The 18,698-nt window shown below is 56.5% G+C and overlaps 2 protein-coding genes across 4 annotated transcripts; one reads left to right on the forward strand and one right to left on the reverse strand.

The window, feature by feature from the left end:
- The first annotated feature begins 307 nt into the window (after nt 1-307).
- CBX8 (chromobox 8) lies at nt 308-2,965 on the forward strand. Of its 3 annotated transcripts, none has more exons than XM_079133734.1 (5): nt 308-471; nt 912-955; nt 1,135-1,200; nt 1,327-1,393; nt 1,837-2,965. In XM_079133734.1, the coding sequence occupies exons 1-5, from the start codon at nt 403-405 to the stop codon at nt 2,716-2,718; spliced, it is 1,128 nt and encodes a 375-aa protein (XP_078989860.1). In that variant the 5' UTR covers nt 308-402; the 3' UTR covers nt 2,719-2,965. The 3 variants fall into 3 exon arrangements, with proteins under 3 accessions (XP_078989860.1, XP_078989861.1, XP_078989862.1); XM_079133735.1 differs by having other exon boundaries at nt 339-471; nt 567-955; XM_079133736.1 differs by lacking the exon at nt 912-955 and having other exon boundaries at nt 350-471.
- A 6,619-nt stretch (nt 2,966-9,584) lies between these two features.
- CBX2 (chromobox 2) lies at nt 9,585-18,408 on the reverse strand. The gene is made up of 5 exons (XM_079134678.1): nt 18,276-18,408; nt 18,152-18,195; nt 17,152-17,217; nt 14,462-14,567; nt 9,585-13,019 (listed from the first exon to the last, which is right to left on the reverse strand). The coding sequence occupies exons 1-5, from the start codon at nt 18,345-18,347 to the stop codon at nt 11,709-11,711; spliced, it is 1,599 nt and encodes a 532-aa protein (XP_078990804.1). The 5' UTR covers nt 18,348-18,408; the 3' UTR covers nt 9,585-11,708.
- Nucleotides 18,409-18,698: the final 290 nt, after the last annotated feature.

An 18,698-nucleotide genomic window follows, 5' to 3' on the forward strand; every position in this document is an offset into this window, starting at 1 on the left:
CGCCCTCTCGTGGCGTCACTTCCGCCGACGGCCCCCTCCTCCGCGCTCGGCCTCTGGAGTGGTTTCAGACTCCGCCCCCTGGCGATTGGAACGCGGGTCACGTAGCAACGCGGGGGAGAAAGGGAGAGGGGCGTGGCCCGGAGGTAGACCAATCAGCGGGCAAGGAGCAGCCTTCAGCCGCTCGGCTTTAGCAACGTCGTTAGCAACACGTGGGGCGGGAGGAAGCGAGGGGCGGGGTAGCAGGGAGCGGAGCGCAGCGGCGCGGGCGGGGGGGCCGCAGGAGGGAGCGAGCGCGGGGAGGGAGGAGAACTGACGTCAGCGGGAGAGTATTATGGTCTGTCGTGTGCTGGCTGCTGCTTTTCTGCTTCTGGAAGCGGCCGAGGGGGGAAGCGGCGAGTCAACATGGAGCTTTCGGCGGTGGGGGAGCGGGTGTTCGCGGCCGAAGCCCTCCTGAAGCGGCGCATACGGAAAGTAGGTGCCCTGGGCCTCGGGTCTCGGCGCGGCCGGGCCCTCCCCTTCGGGCCCTGGTTCCCTCCCCCTGCTGCAGGCAGCTTCCCTTCCCCCAGGTCCCAGCAGCGGCCGCGGCGGCGGCGGCGGCGGCAGCAGCAGCAGCAGCAGCAGCAGCAGCAGCGGCGGCGGCGGCAGCGGCAGCAGCGGCAGCTCTGAGCCCTGGCGCTTTCCTTATACTTGCAGCGATGCACAGATTGCATGGGTGGGGGGCGGGGTGGGGAATGAATGCCGGTGCATGCACTTAGTGCAGCGTTTCTTGCAGGGGTGATGCAGCGGGCGCGTGCCTTTGGCTGTGGGGTTTCGAGCATTCATTTGGTGCATGCATTTTTGTATGTATTTCTTGTGTCCTCGTCATGCATTCCTCCCCATGCACACACACATTTTCCCGTTTGCATCCGCAGGGACGCATGGAATACCTCGTGAAATGGAAGGGCTGGTCGCAGAAGTAAGTAGGTTATATGCAGTTTTCACACCCAGATTGTTATTCAGGAGGTTTCTTTCTTCCTATTTTCCCCACTACATTAAGATACAATACAAGGCAACAAGAAAAGTTACACACACACACGCCCTCTTCTCTCTCCCTGCTCCCGGGACTGACGCCCACTTCTTCCTGATTCCCTTTAGGTACAGCACATGGGAGCCAGAAGAAAACATCCTGGATGCTCGTCTGCTCGCAGCCTTTGAGGAAAGGTACAGACCCTTCTAAGCCCCCTCTACTCACTTGGAAAGATGCAGGGTGGCCTCCCTCCAGCCTGAACTGGAGCCTCACTTGGTTTCTTTACTCACACACCTCTTCTCCCTCCTTTCTTTCTCTAGGGAACGAGAGATGGAGCTCTATGGTCCCAAAAAACGGGGACCCAAACCCAAAACCTTTCTCCTCAAGGTAGGATGGCAGTGTCCTGGGATAGGTGCAGTGTTGTGGAGTCTGTGCAGGGGTGCCAGGGGCTGAGGGCTTGTGAAGCAAATAGACGTACATGCCTATATGCAGTGTGGGAGGGAGTCCCCTGATAGCTAGTCACTAATTCATTGGGCAGCACCAAGGGGTGTCCTGGGGGTGGTGTTTAGCAACACAAGAATGCCTTTGTGCTTCCCCCAGCCATCCCAAATGAACATATAATGAAATACAAGAAGTGTGCAGGCTGCAAATGGTTGCTTCCAGACCAGGTCTTTCCCCATTCCCCCAGACTACCACCACTAAGCCTCACTTCCTCCCTACCCATATAGAGCTTGCCAGGAATTAGAGGGTGAAGCTGGGAGGTAGAGGCTGGAGGAACCTGGGTGTGGGTGAGGCCCTGCTTCTCTCTTGACACCACCTTTTCTCTGCAGGCCCAGGCTAAGGCCAAGGCCAAAACTTATGAGTTCAGAAGTGACTCTGCCCGGGGCATCCGGATCCCCTACCCTGGCCGCTCACCCCAGGACTTGGCTTCCACTTCCCGGGCCCGAGAAGGCCTTCGGAACATGGGTCTGTCCCCACCAGGGAGCAGCAGCAGCACCAGCAGCACCTGCCGAGCAGAACCTCCTCGGGACCGGGACAGGGACCGGGAGAGGGATCGAGAACGTGAGAGGGAACGAGAAAGGGGTGCCAGCCGAGTAGAAGACAAGCCCAGCTCACCAGGGGACAGCTCCAAAAAGCGAGGCCCCAAGCCCAGGAAGGAGCTCTTGGACCCTTCACAGAGGCCTTTGGGAGAATCCAGCGATGGCCTCGGAGATTACCTCAAGGGCAGGAAGCTAGACGACACCCCTTCCGGGGCAGGAAAGTTCCCAGCTGGACACAGCGTGATCCAGCTGGCCCGGAGGCAGGACTCGGACCTGGTTCAGTGTGGTGTGACCAGTCCTAGCTCGGCAGAGACCACGGGCAAGCTGGCTGTGGACACCTTCCCTGCCAGGGTCATAAAACACAGGGCAGCCTTCCTGGAGACCAAAGGCCAGGGTGCCCTGGACCCTGGTGGCCCCAGGGTCCGGCATGGCTCAGGCACCCCAGGCTCTGTGGGGAGCCTGTATCGGGACATGGGGGCTCAGGGGGGTAGACCCTCCCTCATCGCCAGGATCCCAGTGGCCAGAATCCTGGGGGACCCAGAGGAAGAATCCTGGAGCCCCTCCCTGACTAACCTGGAGAAGGTGGTGGTCACCGATGTGACCTCAAACTTTTTAACCGTCACCATCAAGGAAAGTAACACGGACCAAGGCTTTTTTAAAGAGAAAAGATGAATTGCCGGGTGGGAGAGCCCGGGACAAGAGCAGGCGAGTGGGTGGAAACTTGGCATAGTGCTTTTTATTTCTGAGTGGGATGTGGCCTTCTGGCTGGTCCTGTCCCTAACTTCACACCCCTTCAGTCCCTTTCATTCTTCCTTCTTCCCCCTCAGTTTTGGTTGGAAAATTATCTCTAGAGTTATATTTTCTATTAGATGTAAATATGTTATTTAAGAAAAATATCTAAATATATATATTTCAACTCTTGAAGTTGTTTTATTTAAACAGGAGAAAGAGAGGCAGTGAGGTTTGGTGGGGCATCAGGCCGAGTTTGGACTAAAGGGGGTCCCTTGTCCCCCATCCCAGGGTACTAGGGAAGTCGGGGCTTGTGCACCGGGTTTCTGAGGTGCCTGGAGGGACTCCGCCTGCCCACCTCGCCCCTCCTCCTTTCTCCACATTCCCAATGCCAGACTCCTGGCACCAAGGCAGGGCCCGGATTTTTTCTCTTTCCCCATTGGCCAGCCAGACCAACAAAAGGTTGGCTCCCCAATCAGAAAAAGGGGGGTGGGGTCAGTCTGGGTTTTCTTTTTCTTTTTCTTTCTTTCTTTCTTTTTTTTTTTTTTTTAAGATTAAGAAGTCTATTAGGGGGAAAAAGTATTAACTTGTAACTTTTTTGTGTGTGATGTTTAAGGCAGAAAGTCGCGGGTGGGTGGGGAGCAGTCCCCCTCCAGGACCACACCAGGAAATGCACTTTACGGGAGGTGTGTGCGCTATACACGCAGATCGTGTGTATGTCTTTGGATAAAATCTCCCCGTCCCCTCCGTTCCTCTCCTTACTCCGCAGAGAGAAAAGAAATCCAACGAATCTGTTTACATTCCCGAAATGCCAGGATAAATTGGGAGGATTTCGTGTCCGTGCCCAGAGCTCCAGACAGTTGTTTTACAAGAAAAGTGTTCGGGTGGACTTTTCCTTTGCGCGTCCTCTAGCTTCGCCAGAAGAGACGTTGGCCCCACCTCCCAGGAAGACTTGGACAAGGGCGGGCCCAGCTCTCGGAGGGACGCACGGCCCGCCAGGCCACCCTGCGGGACCCGCGGCGGGAGCGCTGGAGAGGGCAGCACACCCAGGCCTCGCCGCGCCGCACTGGGCGTCCGGGAGTGCCGGGCTGGGGTCGCCCGGGCGCAGGACTCGCGGCCCCGCGGGACCCGGGGAAGGAGGGGCAAGGCGGAGTTTTCGTGGAAGAATGCGCATCAGAACTTTTGCCCCCCCCCCCCCCCTTAAGAGCAAAAGCTGTAATTTATAGGCCTTTTTGGTTCGCGGAGTGTTCTCTCTGTGAACTCGACATTCAAACTCCGCCAAAGGGGGAGGAGTAGCGAGAGTTGGGAGTGCTGGCGGCCGCGGCGCGGGAGGCGGTGGCGACGCCAGTCCCGTGACACCCCCGCCTAGGCAGTCTCCCGACCGCGCCGCGCGCCGAGGGTGCAGAACGCGCGCCCCTTTTTGGCTCAAAAGCACAAATCTGCCCCCTCCACCTCACCTCCGTCCCTCCAGCACTGATCCTGCAGCCTCTCCGCCCTCCCCGCCCTTAAAGGGCCAGCGAAACTCTAACTTCCACGCTCGTCGAGGGAGGGCACCCGGGCCTGGCGCGCGGGACGAAGCACAGATTCGCGTCGACGGAGGCGGGGCCCCAGGGCTGGGCTGCGGGAGCTTCGCGGTTGGGGGGGGAGTAGGAGGGACCCCTTCGCCCGGCCCTCCACCTCCAGCTTCTCAATCTCTCTCCCCTCCAGACTTTCTTGCCTTTAAAGAGGAGAGAAGAAGAGCGAAACGGTGTACTACACGATTTTGTTTTTGAATATCAAATTGCACCTAAAGAGAAACTCCCGGAATGGGGATTTTTATCTGTTCACATTTGTAAAACTGGTATTTTAGACTTTGTATAAAGAAGCGCCATTGACCAAGTGTGTTTATTTAAATGTCGCTATTCTCAGATAAAACTGCATTGAGGGGGCATTTCGGTTACCGAGTGGAGCGTACCTCCGGGGCACGCGTCCTTACCTGGCAGCGCCTTCCCTTCTCTGTCCTTCCTCACTCCCACCTCCCGCCTTCCTGGGCCGACTTTTGCCTCTTCCTCCGGCCTTCCTCTGGCTAGCCTGGTTCTGCCCGCCGCCCCCTCCTCCTGTCATCTCTGTCCATGACGGTCGGTCGTGTGTGTCTCCTTCGCTCGCTCGTTCTTGAGACGCTGACCTGGGGGGTGGGTGGGCAGGGGCTGAAGGCTACGTGCTGGGAGTCTGCAACCGCGCGAGCTGTACGCGTGTTGGGTTTATTTAATTCTCAGATTTGTACAAATCTCGAATCGATCTCCGCCTCAACTCGAGTGAAGCTTCGGTACCTATCTTCTTTGGATGTGAATGTCTGTATCCAATACCGCTTTTTACGTGTTTAAATATATACTTTGTAAATAGACATATGTCTTGGTTTTATTATTTTAATTTTTTTTCTCTGAGCATAGTGAAGAAGCTTCTGGGAGGGGGCAACTGGTACCTCCTGTCTCATCCCAGGTCCCACCTTCCTTCTCTTCCGCCTGGGAGGAGACAGAATCCGGGCGAAAGCCCTTCCCCAACGAGGGTACCCCACGTAGGGGGGCTGGGCTTGGGGGGGAGGGGGACATGACTTTCTTCTGTCTCCCCTGGGAGGCTCGTGGCATTCATTGCCTACCGATTGCACTTCTTTGGGACCGGGGCAGAAGTCGGGGACCCCAGGAGGATGCGCGCCACCTCGGGGTTCCCTTTCTTTGGCGGGGCTGCCCCTGCGCGTCCCACCCCCAGGCTAGATGTCGCTGTTTTCCGAGGCCCAGATGTCTGGTAGCCTTGCTCCTGGCCTTCAGGGCTTGCTCCCTAAAGCCGCGGGACCGGTCCCCAGTCCCACCCAGTCTCTACAGCGCTCCCCGAAATGCAGAGCCTCGCGCCTATTGATTGAGGAATTGAATTCGCGGGTATTGCTAGGCAACTGCCTGCTCCGAGCCGGCGCAGAGCGAGCTGATGTGATTAGTGAACACCGAGCCGCTGCGCCGCAGCCGCGCGCCCTCCCGAGTGCCCATCGCCTCTCTGCCCCTGGTCTTCTCGGCGGGCGGATACCCCAGGGCTGAGCAAGGGACCATCCAGAGAAAGAAGATTGAAGGGTACCAGTAGGGAGGTTCCGGGTCTTTCAGGGCAGCAGACTTGGCAGTGGGGGTGGGGTCGTGAAGCCGCACCGAGGAGCCACCTTCCACATCTCCAGAGAGGCCATTGCATTGAACCCAGTTCCACCTTTAAAGTCCCCCGCAGACGTCTCCCCGCGGAGAAACCACGAACCAGGAGCACTCACTGAGCCTGAGGGGAGGGTGTGAACATGGTCTTCTGCTCCTGGCGGAGCCCTCTTCACCTTCTCCATCTCAGTGACCAGAGGGAAGGTCCTAGGATTCAAGAAGCGCCCTGACGCCAGAGGTCGCTGAGCGTTGAGTGTCCTTCGTATGTAAGCAGACTGCGCCCAGGGCCCAATAGGGTCGCTGGCACCAGAGGTCCAAGATCTATGCCTGGGTTGGGCAGACTCTGTCCTGGGCTGTTTGGCGGGCGACGGAAATCAAGGAGCAAAGAGAGCGAGCTAGGGTGGCCGGGCAACAGAGGTCCTGCCGCCCCGCCGCCCCGCCAACCCGCTCTTTCTGGTGTCTTCTGCCGAGGAAATAGGAGTGCGCCGACCCTACCCTTCCTTCGGGTTCGCTGGCCACCTTCAGCCTTGGCTTTGGCCACGAGCTCCTTCGGCGGGCTACTGTCTCTGGCAGATACTTCCGGAGGCGGAGATCAGGCGCGGAGGGCCACCTCCGAGTCCCTTGCGTCCCGAGGGCAGGACTGACTCTTGTAGCCGCTGCCGGAGCGGAGCCTTGTCCTGGATGAATGGAATATTTATGACTCTTCGCGGAGTGTCGGATAGGGTCTGTTTTGTGCCTTTGATGATCCCGGCGCACGGGTCCTGATGGAGACCCTGTGCTGTGTGCATAAGGGGAGGCGGACGGCGGGTAAAACTGTCCCAGTTGGCTTTCCTCTTCTCATCAAAACTCTTCCACGCCCAGAGTCCCAGCTGGAGTCCTAGATGCGGCTGCCTGAGGATAGGCTCCAAGCGGTCCAAGTTAGATGACCGCCCGAAGTCCCGGGCCTGACCGTGGCGTGGCGATAGAGGCTGTAGGCTGGCTCCCAGGCTTTCCTTTCGGTCTTTGGAGACCCAGACTGCAGGGGGCCACTCGCAAGGGCAGCGTACAGGCGGTGCGATAGCTTTAGGAGCAGTCTATAGCCAACGGTGCGAAGTGATTCCCGCACGTCCAAAGCTCCAGCGGCCCCAAGTTCATGGGGCGCGCGCGCCCTCTAGAGGCGGCAGCTTCAGTCTGGGTCTCAGGAGCCTCCCCTCCCCCCAGAGAGGCGGCACATTTTTTGGTTCCCGACTGCAACAGAGAGAACACCCCTCACCCTTACCCCTAGCCAAGGTACCGAGGGGTGCTCGGCACCGCGCCCTCCTTGAGGCTGGAGGCTCGAGCCGCAAGCGTGGAGGGAAGAAAGAAAGTGTCGGGCCTCGCAGATTCGGTCCTCCAAGCCCCACTGCCATAGTCGCACCTGGCACCCTCGGGTAGGCCCGGGCGGCGCGCGGCTGGGTCCTGGGATGGGTCGCGCCTCTTGCAGCACAGTCCATTCTTTTGGGAAGGCGGTGGATTACACGATCAGATTCGCAGCGCTGAAACTAACAAAGGCCTGTATGGCCATGGCCTGCACCGGTCTGGCCAAGATCTGCAGAAATGGGTTTTCACCAACGCGTGGCTTCTCACGCCTGCCGGCGCCTGCTCGCACTCGCACTCGGGCAGCTCGTTCCTTCCAGGATGTCCTCAATCCTTTTATGCAGTTTGCAAAACAGCATAGGACCCTTTGGGTCGGCCCTACTCACCTTCTCCAAAACGGCCTCAGGAGGCAACCCAAATAAATGACACCCATCGCTGCCTACTTCTGCGATTCCAAATGCTCAGGCCTCTGCGGAGCTGGGAGCTGGGGAGCCCTCACGGGTCTATCCGCGGTGGGGTCCCCTCCTGAACTGAAACACTCAGGCCTTTGCCCCAATCAGCCTTTCAGCCAGGGGCATCGGGCATCTAGGCCCAAGTTCTCTTCACTTCAAAGGAAGCTCCATTCTCCCTGGAGACTGAAATTTATGAATAAATTCATGCCGAGGGTAATGCAAACCTTGAAAGACCAGGGAAGGTTATACAATAAGCAAATCATCTCCTTATTATGAGCCATGGGGTAGGAGCCGCAGCGACCCAGCTCTCAGGTCTTCTACCTTCACAGCGACTCCCTGGAACTTCCAGATAAACTGGAAGAGGGGTAGAATTTTGGTTTCTTTTACCTTTGATATGCATCTGGGAGACATCTCCATGTGACTTCCTCATACGTTACAGCGATCCTTTCCTCTGCTCACTGAATGCCAGTAGCATCCTTCCTTCCTCCTGCCCATCATTATTGGATTAGTGTTTTTCCTGTCTTTCCCATTAAACCAGGGTTTCTCAAAAAGCACTACTGACATCCTGGGAAAGCTCATTTTTGTCGTGGGTAACTGTCCTATGCATTGTAGGATACTTTTGAAGCATTCCTGGTCTCTACCCACTAGATGCCAGTAGAACCCCACCCATATAATCCAAATTGTCTCCATTCATTGCCCAGTGTCCACTGGAATTGCCCTTGTTTGTGGACAGCTGGTGTAGACTCACTCAAAATCAAACCCCATTCCTTGCTTCCAAAAACATATTTTTCTGTGCCCCATGAAAATGATTAAGCCTAATCCCAGTGATTTTGGGGGGATTAGGAGGATTGAAAGTTCAAGGCCAGCCTCAGCAATTTAGCAAGACCCTTTATTTTTAAAATAAAATATAAAAATGGCTGAAGGTGCAGCTCAGAGGTAAAGTGCATCTCAGTTCAATCCCCAGTACCAAGAATAAACAAATAAGCAAGCAAATAAATATTTTTAAAAATGCTTAAGCCTTTTCCCATCTTTTTCCAAGCCACACTATTCAGTATCCAGGTGAATATTTTGCCCCAAGACAGGGAAAGCAGAATCTATTTGGTTTCCAGACATCACTCATTATGTATCAGGCCAAAAAGTTTTAAAAAAATTTATTGATATACTAAGGATTAACAAAAAGACAAGAATCTTCTGGCACCATTTATTAAAGTCCTTCTCCTGTGAAATAAATTAACATCAGATTAAAGCCCCCTGCAACCTATGCTAGTTAGTTTTCCAATAAAGCAATAGAAAACCCTAGAATTGTGAGATGCACTGGGGTAAAAATCCGGTCATCCAGGCACCACCTGTCCCCTACTCAGATCCCTTTCCCCACACCACCCTGGGCTTCCTTGGGGGAGCCACTTCCTTGTCCCATTTGAATTTGGGGGCCAGACTGCTGTCCTGTTTCAATGCAAATCAAGTTTTCCCAGGGTAACAACATACCCACTTTGTTCCTTCTCTTTAAGAAAGCAAACAGCTATGGTTTAAAGCTGTTGCGAGTAGCATACACGATTTGGCTATTTTTTTTTTTTTAATTAAAAGAGAAATCAAGACAGTTCTGGGCATTGATTCAAAGCTCTGGTTCTCCCCACAAGCTTTCCTCCCATGAAGCCTCAGGTCCAGAGTTATTAGTTGGGTCAGAATTTGGAGTGTAACCAAAGCAAGGAGCACTTTTTTTGGTACCAAAAATACATATAAAAATACACCACAGTCTCTAAGAGGACAAGCTGGCCTCTTCACAATACAGAAGCAAAAAAAAAAAAAAAAAAAAAAAAAGACACGGGCTAAGACATGCACTTAGTACACACTGTGGCACAGTTCACCTGGACCTTCAGGAGTAAAGCAACAATGGATCTCAAGGCAACACATGACCCATGCTGAGCTACACACACACAGACAGCAGCCAATGAAAATATAAAAAGAACTACTTTTATTTATTGGTAAACATAAGTGACCGACTTGGAACGTCTGGTGCACCCCTCCAGCCGGGACTCTTGCACCTGTACACGCTCTTCTGTAACATAAAACACTGGGGTCACGACACACAACATGGCAAGAAGGCAGAGTGGCTTGGGAAGGTGTTCGCAGACTTAAACTTTGGGATTGAAGTAGCTGGTAGAAAGAAAGGCACCAAATCGGGGTCTGGAGAGACTCGGCAACTGGGGACAAGGCTGGTCAGCCCAGACACCCAGGGACAAACACCCCTACTTCTCTAACAGCTAGTGGGACTCTAGGTCCCCCTCAAGGGCTCAAAGGAACCTCTAAGGCAGTACAGTGCCTGGCAGGAAGGAACCTGCAGGGTGGGCACTGTTCCCGCTGCAGGCAGCACTCCCTGCCAGGTGGACCCGGATGACCCTCAGTGCAGTCATGGACATGGTCTGTCCCCAAAGGCACACTCTTGAGGTCAATTTGGCTACACAAAGGCCATCTCTTCCTATTTGGTGTGGGGGTGAGGATCTGGGGAGCCCTGCAGCCTGGCAAGCCCCCTGTGAACCACCCAGTCAGGGCTGGTATGAGGAAGGACAGCTCTCTGCAGGGCAGCTGGAGCCAAGAGCCCCTCTGCAGGCCAGTGACAGTTCCAGACCTCCCCTGGTTTTTTTTTTTTTTTTGGCATCACAAAACCAGATTGCCTACCACTGCCACCTTCTGACCACCTTTCTGCTGACATCCCTGGACAAAAATCCCGGACAATGACCAGAAATCTTAGCAAGGCAGTTCTAAGACTCAGCACTGGGAGGCCCTTGGATGGGCTCAGAATCTTGTTTCCTGGAGGGGAGGGAACAGGACTTTCAGCGAAGTGGGCTGCTCAAACTTTGTCCCACATTCACAATGGCACAGGGAGATTGCTTCTCAATTGGGAAGCAGAATATGGAAACCCATATTCTGTGTGTGTGGATTGTCAGGGAAAGTGGCACCCAAGGAGTGGCCTATGCACTGGATCAGGGTCGCGGACCTGTGGCAAATGTTTGCACTCCCCATCCTCCTATGGGGCTGGCAGGGCAGCCCAGGGGCCACAGGATTAGGCCGGCAAATCCAGCTAGTGAAGCTTGCCTGCTAAGGGCCCTGCCCGCACAAGGCCCGTTAGCCCAACTCTCCCACCTTTGGCTTCCCAGCCTGTGCCTACCCTCTCCTCCAGGCCCAGCAGCTTCAGCCCTGGGAATTAGGATGTACTCCAGCAAACCCTGGGGCACAGGCTGGCAGGAAGCAACAGTGACATCTGGCTCCTATTCCTGAACCTGGAGGATCCTGATGCTACCCTTGCTGGACTTCAGAGGCCCAAAATTGTGGGCTGGAAGTGTTATTCTGAACCAGGGTCAGAAGGTGCTGAAGCCAGCCTTTTTGGGGGTACCGACCTTGCTTTCTGCAACTGTCCTTGCAGCTGCTAGGGCAGGACCTCTACCTCGACCTTAAAGGCTCAGGCACAGCTCTGCTTGGGGTTCCTGCCTCCCAGGTCCCTTCCCCACCCCACTTCATCTTCTGAAGACTGGTGCCAGGCAAAAGGATGCTGGGGGCTCTCTCACCCTACTTTCCCCACCTCTGTCGGGGAACAGATAGCTGCACCAGAAGCTCCTCCTCTGATCCCAGCACTGGGAACAAAGCAGGTCTGACTGGTCACTTCAGGCTAGGAAGGGGCACCCAAATTCATGTGGAGACCTGCAGCGTCCAGGCAGGGGACTTGAGCCACCCGGTCACTCGGACTTCCTGAGGCGATGGGAGTGAAGGGAGGCCTGGAGAGGTAGGAACATAGGGGAAGCCAGGCTCCAGCAAGGCAAGGAGGCAGCCCAAAGTTCCAGGGCAGGGCAGGGTTGGGTCTGGGGAGAAGTCTCCAAGCCTCTGGTGCAGACCCCCAGAAACAGCCCTCAGCTGCTAGCTGCAGGTCGCATATCACCAAAGGCAGAGGGAGAAGGGGGCAGATCTGGGCAGGTGGGGGCCTTGGGCCTCAGTAATGTCTCAGGCTGAAGAAGCCCACACTGGTGGGGGATTCCTTCACCGTGACGGTGATGAGATTGGCTGTGACATCGGTGACAAACACATGCTCAATGAGGCTGCGGGTAGGTTTCCAGTCCTGGCTGGTCTGGACGGACACAGACAGGCTCTGCCCAGCACCTGGCACTGAGGCTGAGTCAGGGTCTGAGTCTGAGCTGCTGTTCTCCTCACCGGTGCTCATCTCCGACAGCATGGCCGCCTTGCGGACTTCTCCTGGGGCTGCGTGGCCTTCCTGCCCACTGGGGGCAGTGCTGTTCTTGACGTTCTCCCTCTTGCCTGCAGGGGTGGGTAGTGCTGCTGCTCTGGAGGCCACCTTCTCCCCTTTGCCCAACTCTGTGGCCATGCTGGCCCCGCTCACCCCACTGGGGCCACTCCCGGTGCCCTTCCCTGTGGCTGGGCTGGGGGCAGGGACAGCCTTGGTGGCTGTGGCATGGCGGGCAAGCAGGCCCACCCCAGGCATGCCGTTCTTGACGCTCTGTAAGTCCAAGACCTGCAAGCTCAGCTCCTGGGTGGGTGCCAGTTGGGAGCCAGGGCACCCGGCAGGGACCTTGCTGCTGCTGTGGGTGTGGGGTCCTCCCCCTGCGCTGCTCCCTTTCTGCTCCACAGCCCCACTGCTGGGGGCCTTTGGGACTTTGCTTCCTGGGGGGCTCATCCCCAGCTCCCCCTTCTGCGTCCTCATCTTTAGGTCCAGCCCAAGGCCACACTTGCTGGAGGTCTGGGTCTTCAGTGCCAGCCTGCTAGCAGCCTGGGCCTGGCTCTGGCTCACCCGGTTCATGTAGTGCACAATGGAGCTCTGCCAGCTGATGCCTCCACGGCTGGGGCTGCCGGTCATGCCCTTCATCAGGCTGGCCAGGTTCTCTGGGGTGGCCATGGTGCTGGGGCCGCTGCAGGTCTCTTTGGCATGGGCCTTGAGGGCCGCTAGGCCTGCCACAGGGGCGCTAAGAGGAGGGGGCAGCTTGCTGGCTGGGGTCCCCAGATCCTTCCGGGCGGTCTTCAGCACCTTGGCCAGGCTCACAGGCCGACGGGCTGCCTTCTGCTCTGGGGGCAGGGGTTTGCGTCCCCGCTTCTTACGGATGGCATCCTTGAGCTCGGGTTTGGCCACCAGGATCTGGGCCTTCTTCTGAGGCACTGGGTGGGTCTCACGGCCTCGGGGGCCTCTTTTGGCATCTAGGTCACTGTCATCATCGTCATCTGAGGAAGACGAGGACGATGTGGAGGAGGAGGAGGAACTGCTGGACTTGGATTTGGAGGGCGCGTCGGGTTCCTGGAAAGACAAGGAGGAATGTGTCATATCTCTGCTGCCTGGTCCCACGACCGGGACACCAGGCTTCCTCAGGGGACTGCTTGCAGACAGCAGCTCTGTGGCTTCCAGACCACGGAGGAGTAACTGCTTACCATGTGGTCCTCAAAAGATCTAGCAGGCTCTACAAGGTTCCATGAAATGCAAAATTAAAGGCAGAGTAGAAAGCAAAACAAAACAAAAAACAGGTTTGTCAAATTGTCAGAATAATGAGACAGCATACACTAACTTCCCATACACCATCGGCTTTCAAGGGAGACTGATTTTGCTCCAGATACCTGGCAGACAATTCATGAAGGGCACTGTACCCAGAGCTGCACAAGCCATTGGGTCAACACACCACTCCCTCCTCTTCTGTTTCCCCAAATGCCAAAGTGTGTCCTCCTGTTTCTTAGGGATCTTTGCTGCCTGCTGGGCTGAATCTTCTAAGGTGGCTTTAGGGAGATGGAGTGCGCACTCGTTTCCCTGATTTGAACAGGGATGGAACCTGTCAAACCTGGAGGGTCTCCTGAGCAGCCACACCAGTCTCATCACCCCAAACACTCCCCTCAGTCCATGGGGTGTCTGCAGCCTGTGCTGTCCTGCTGGGGAGGAAGATTTGAAAGACAAGTGAAGCCTAGGCAGACCCGCTGGCAAGACTCTGAAGTAGGGATTCACAGCCTCCTGGAAGGGTGGTCTTTGGAAGTGACTGAGCTCATGGCCAAGGCATGCCAGGGTCCATAGCAGTTCACGGAGAAAACAATCAAAGACACATCAGAGACTGAGGCCAGATTCTCCTCCCACCTTGCCTCTGCTGTGTCGAGAGTGGAGGGGTGACGTCAAGGAACCTGTTGTGCACACCTGTGGATGTGGGGAAGTCTACCTCGCTGTGGTCATCATGGCAGGGAGGGGAGGGATGACATGGCAGTCCCAAGACACCAGCACAGCATGGCCCCTGCCTTCTTCCTGGCTCCTGGCCTTTCAGCCAGCCCTGTGTTGCAGGGCTTCCTTGATTTAAGATGTACTCAGGGCTGGGCTCAGAATGGCCCAATATCTTGGGCTTGACTGACAGCCCCGTTGGTCCACATCTATGTGATAAATCTGAGGACCTACTGTATGCATACTTCCTGTTCTTTTCTGGTTCCTGATGATATTCCCTGGGGGCAAGAGGGAGTCATGGTCAGTGGCCAAGTATGACCCTGCTGGACCCCAGGGGGGGTGGAAGGAAAGGCAGGACTCTGTGACTTGCTAGTGCCCCCACTAGCAGAGGCCTGGAGGCAGCACATAACGGGGCTCCTGCCTTCTGAGCAGGGGAAAACTTCTGCAGAAGTGATGTCCCCACCCATGAGCCCTGAAACCTTTTCTCTGCCCACAGAGGTGTTAGAAAGGGAGGAGTCAAATGGGGTCAGCAGGTAAGGCACGCTCACCTTGAGCTTGGAGCGGCGGCTGCAGGAGGACATAACTGTGTGCTTCCTGGGCCTGCCCCGGGGCCTTTTCCCTCTCTTCCGGTTCTGTACCTCCTTCTCGTGCTCCCTAAAGACAGCACTGATCAGCGTGGGAAAGCACTGCTCACAATCCGCTCCAACCACCCAGGAGCCCCGTGGCTTCAAACACCTCACGTGGCTCCCAGCCATCCTAGTCTGCAGCAGCTCATCAACTGTTTTGCTGCAAAGTTGCATTGTGTCCACCAAATGCCCACAGCAAAGGACCAGACCCCATTTTTTGCGGCAAGGGTCATCTTTATTTCTACAGGAATGCCAGCTCATTGGCATTTGGCTAAGACAAGTGGAAGAGATGAGAGCAAAGCTAGGATGGGTAGTTCTTGTTTCCACCTAAGAACTTTCTGCAGGTAGAATATCTTGCAGAAATTTAGCTTGGCTAACCAGAAGTAGCTTTAGGGGTGTGTGGTCCAAACTCTCACTTTAATAGAAGGAAGACCAAGGCAAGAAGACAGCAAAAATGCCCCAGCATCAACGTTCCAAGTGTACCAAGCCCTCACTTGTCTGCTGGCCCCAGGGCACGGAGGGCTCCAGACCCACCTCTGCCTGCGAACGTTCCCGGGGTCAGTTTGCTGACTCAGCTCTCCTGGGTTCCTCCTTCTAGCTCCTTGATAGAAGTAATGGAAGTGCCTAATTGTGAAGCAGCAGGGAGAACTTGAAGCCTATACCCCCTGCTGCAGCGCTCCTGCCTGGGGGATCAGGAAGCGCTCCCAAGCGCACAGCCACCAGCCCCTAGATGAAGCTCATACTCCAGGTCTCCCCACAGGAAGGGGTCTGATCTGTAGAAAACTCCAGTAATCAAAACAGACAAACAGGGCTGGGGCTGAAGCTCAGTGGTAGAGTGCTTGCCTCACATGTGTAAGGCACTGGGTTTGATCCTTAGCACCACATAAAAATAAATAAAAGAACTGGGTAAAAAATAAACTAAAATAGAATAAAACAGACAAACACCATCTTTGGGGGCTGGGAAGGTGACTTCCTACAGAATCTGATTAGCACACCCAGGCAAAACTCATACTCCCTAGCCACCAGGGCCCCGGATGTGCAACCCAACAGGGCATCTCCTGGGTCTCCTCTGTTGACAGATGACCTGGGCACTGAGTGCTGTGAACCTGGGACTTTCCCTGACATGCCACCCCTACCCTGAGCAAGTAACCTCCAGCTCTTGGTTCAGATAAGCCTATCTTTCTGGATAGGAGGAGGTAGATCTTCTACCTTCCTGGTTTTATTTCTCCCATGATGTAATCCTGGTCACCCATGTTTTAAAAAATCTTGAAACTCTCAGATATTCTGGCTCTTGTCTGTTTTAACCAAAAGCTAGGATACACTGCCACTCAACAATATGGGACACTGTCTGTTGTCTATGTGGTGCTGGGGATCGAACATGCCAGGCAAGCGCCCTACCACTGAGGGACACCCCAAGTCCCAGGACACTGTCTTTTTTCTGAGGTAGGTATTGCTGTGTTGCCCAAGCTGGTCTTAAATTCCTGGGTTCAAGTGATCCTCTTGCCTCTGCCTTCTGCGTGGTTGGGACTATAGAAGTGTGTCAGAGCACCTCACCCAAGGTAGCCACCTCTGAAAAATGAACCAAGGTCCTGCAATGTGCCAAGGCTCACAGGACCGACTTATAACTAAATACTAGTTATAAGCCAACTAAATAGAAGGTCATAAGATTGCTGATACCAGATTTTCCAAAGCAAGCACCTGCATCTACTTCCTCTCACCCTGCCAAAACCTATCTACACCCGAGGCCCCTGTCACTGCACCCCTGGGAAGATCCAAAAATGTCCTGCTATGGTGAGATGTGAATACAGCGTGGGCGACCAGGGAACAAGCCTTCCAGAGTGACCCCAGCTGGAAGGCTTGGACAACCAAGTCATCTGCCTCTGAACACAGGGAAGCTTCTGCAAGGAGAAAGCATCCGGCCACCACCCACAGTTTGCTACCACACAGGCCTTCACCCTGGATGAACAGGCACACCATCACCTTCCCTCACCATTCTTCCTTGAGAATACCTCAACCCAGGTCTCCTACCCACAGGTGGAAATGCCATCTAGAATCACACAAGCAAATCCAGCCTGAGCCTGGCAACCCCACCTCCAGTTCTACCTCAGGCCTGTTCGGCAGTTCAGAGCAAAGCAAAGGTGTTGCTCTGGACACAAAAGGTGCAACCGCTATGGCTTCAGCGCCCTGTCAGCCTTCTCTTGCTCAGTGGCACCCTCCCGTAGGGGCAAGAGGACAGTCTGTGGTTGTGTGGCAAACCTGCTCCTCTGGTTCTTGTTAGTGCTGTGTACAGATTACAAAAGGCCAAAAAAAAAAAAGCAGAACCTTTGCACGAAGGAACAGAGGAGGGTCACTGTCACCAGGCTGGTCACCAGAGACCAAAGTGGCACTTACTAGGGACTCCTCAGATACGGAGAGTGCTGGTGGGGACCTCAAGGTGCTCTGCTTTCATAGACAGCCAAGGAGATGGCATAGGAGACCTGGGGACTGTTATGCTATGGGACCTCAAATCACAGCCCAGCCCAAGCTCCCTAGAAAGGCCCATAGCTCCCAGCACACTGCAGCTGGCCACTAGCCCCCAACTCTCCCCTCCTCCTGTATGTTATTGGTCTCACTTCTTCTGGAAGGCCAGGAGCAGCCGTGGGTCCAGGATGTTCTCCTCTGGCTCCCAGCTATTATGTCTGGAAAAGCAAAGAGCAGATTGGCGTCAGAGATGCACCCTTGCCTGGGTCGCTATTGCTCCTTTAGCCCAGCTGGAGGCAAGGACACCCTGGCTCAGTGACCCTTCAAAGGCAACCCAGGTCCTAGAGGTCCTTGAGGCCAGTGCCCTAACCTCAAACCCAGAGAAACTGCCACTTCACGCCCCCAATTAAAAAGGCCACAAGAGGACTCCCGGTCTGCGCCTGGGAGGAAAACAAATCCCCCCAACAAAACGCAAAGTTGCAGGGAGGGAATCCCCCAAACCCTGGCCTGGAGCCAGGGAGGGAAGGGAAGGCAGGACCAGGACGCAGGGAGGGGGAGACTGAGGGGCACAGACAGTCCAGACTTGGAGCAATGTGGCTGGCGTCCCAGCGAGCAGGGGCCAGGCACCGGAGTTGGAGCAAAGAAAGGGGAGCCAGTCAGGTAAAAAGGGGTGCGGAGCGGCTGCGGAAGAAGCTTCAGGGGACTCCAAGTCCCCTCCCTTCCATTAAAGGAAAGAAAGGGGGAGGGGGAATCCTACATCCATCAATAGGAAGCTCAGGTTACAGCGGGGAAAATATGGACAGGAGGGGGCTCACGTCCCGCGCCTGCCCCGGCGGGCCGGGAAGCGGTGCGCCGGGCGGGGGCGCAAGCAACAAATGGGCCCCGGGGAGCGCGCGGCACAGGGTTGGAGGGCCGGAGGGGGCTCCGGGGAGGGAGGCCGCCCAGCTCTGCTCCCAGCGGACTCGTAAACAAAGGGCAGCCCCAGTCCCGGCTGGCGCCCCCACCCGCAGAGCGCGCGGGAACCCCGCGAACTTCCCGCCTTGCTCGCGGTCGCCCCGGGTTCCAAGACCGCGCGACCGAAGGTCTCCAAGCCGCCCCCACTCCCGGCGAGGTGGCGAGCGCGGGCAGGCGGGCCCGCATCGTGGGACTCACTTGGAGGACCAGCCGCGCCACTTGACCAGGTACTCCAGCTTGCCCTGCGGGGAGAGAAGAGCGGGCGGTGAGCCGGCCGACAGGGCGGGCCGGGCCGGGCGGCGGCGGGCGGGGTTGCACGCACCTTGCGGAGCCGCTTGCTCAGGATGCACTCGGCGGCGAAGACCTGCTCGCCCACGCTGCTCAGCTCCTCCATGCCGCCGCCCGCCCGCGGCCCCTCGCCCAGCGCCCCGCGCCCGCCGCCGCACACAAAGCACCGCCCCCGCCCGTGCCCCGCCCCGCGCACGCGCGCCGAGCCGCCCGCCGCCCAGCGCGCAGCCCAATCGGGCCGGGCCAATGGGCGCGCGGGGCGGGGCGTGTATTGTTCGTGGCGGGCTGGGCCTGGGCCCCGAGGAGGGTCCGCGCGGCAGCTGGCGGGAGTGCGGGTCTGGGGCCGGGGAGCAGGGTGGACGCGGGGCTGGGGAGCGGGCGGGCTGGCCAGGCCCGCGCATGTGGAGGGCGCGTCTGCGGTCGTGGACCTGCAGCTCGCTGCAAGTGCGTCCGGCTC

The sequence above is a fragment of the Sciurus vulgaris genome (assembly GCF_902686455.1).
Source record: "Sciurus vulgaris genome assembly, chromosome: 3".
NCBI lineage: Eukaryota > Metazoa > Chordata > Mammalia > Rodentia > Sciuridae > Sciurus > Sciurus vulgaris.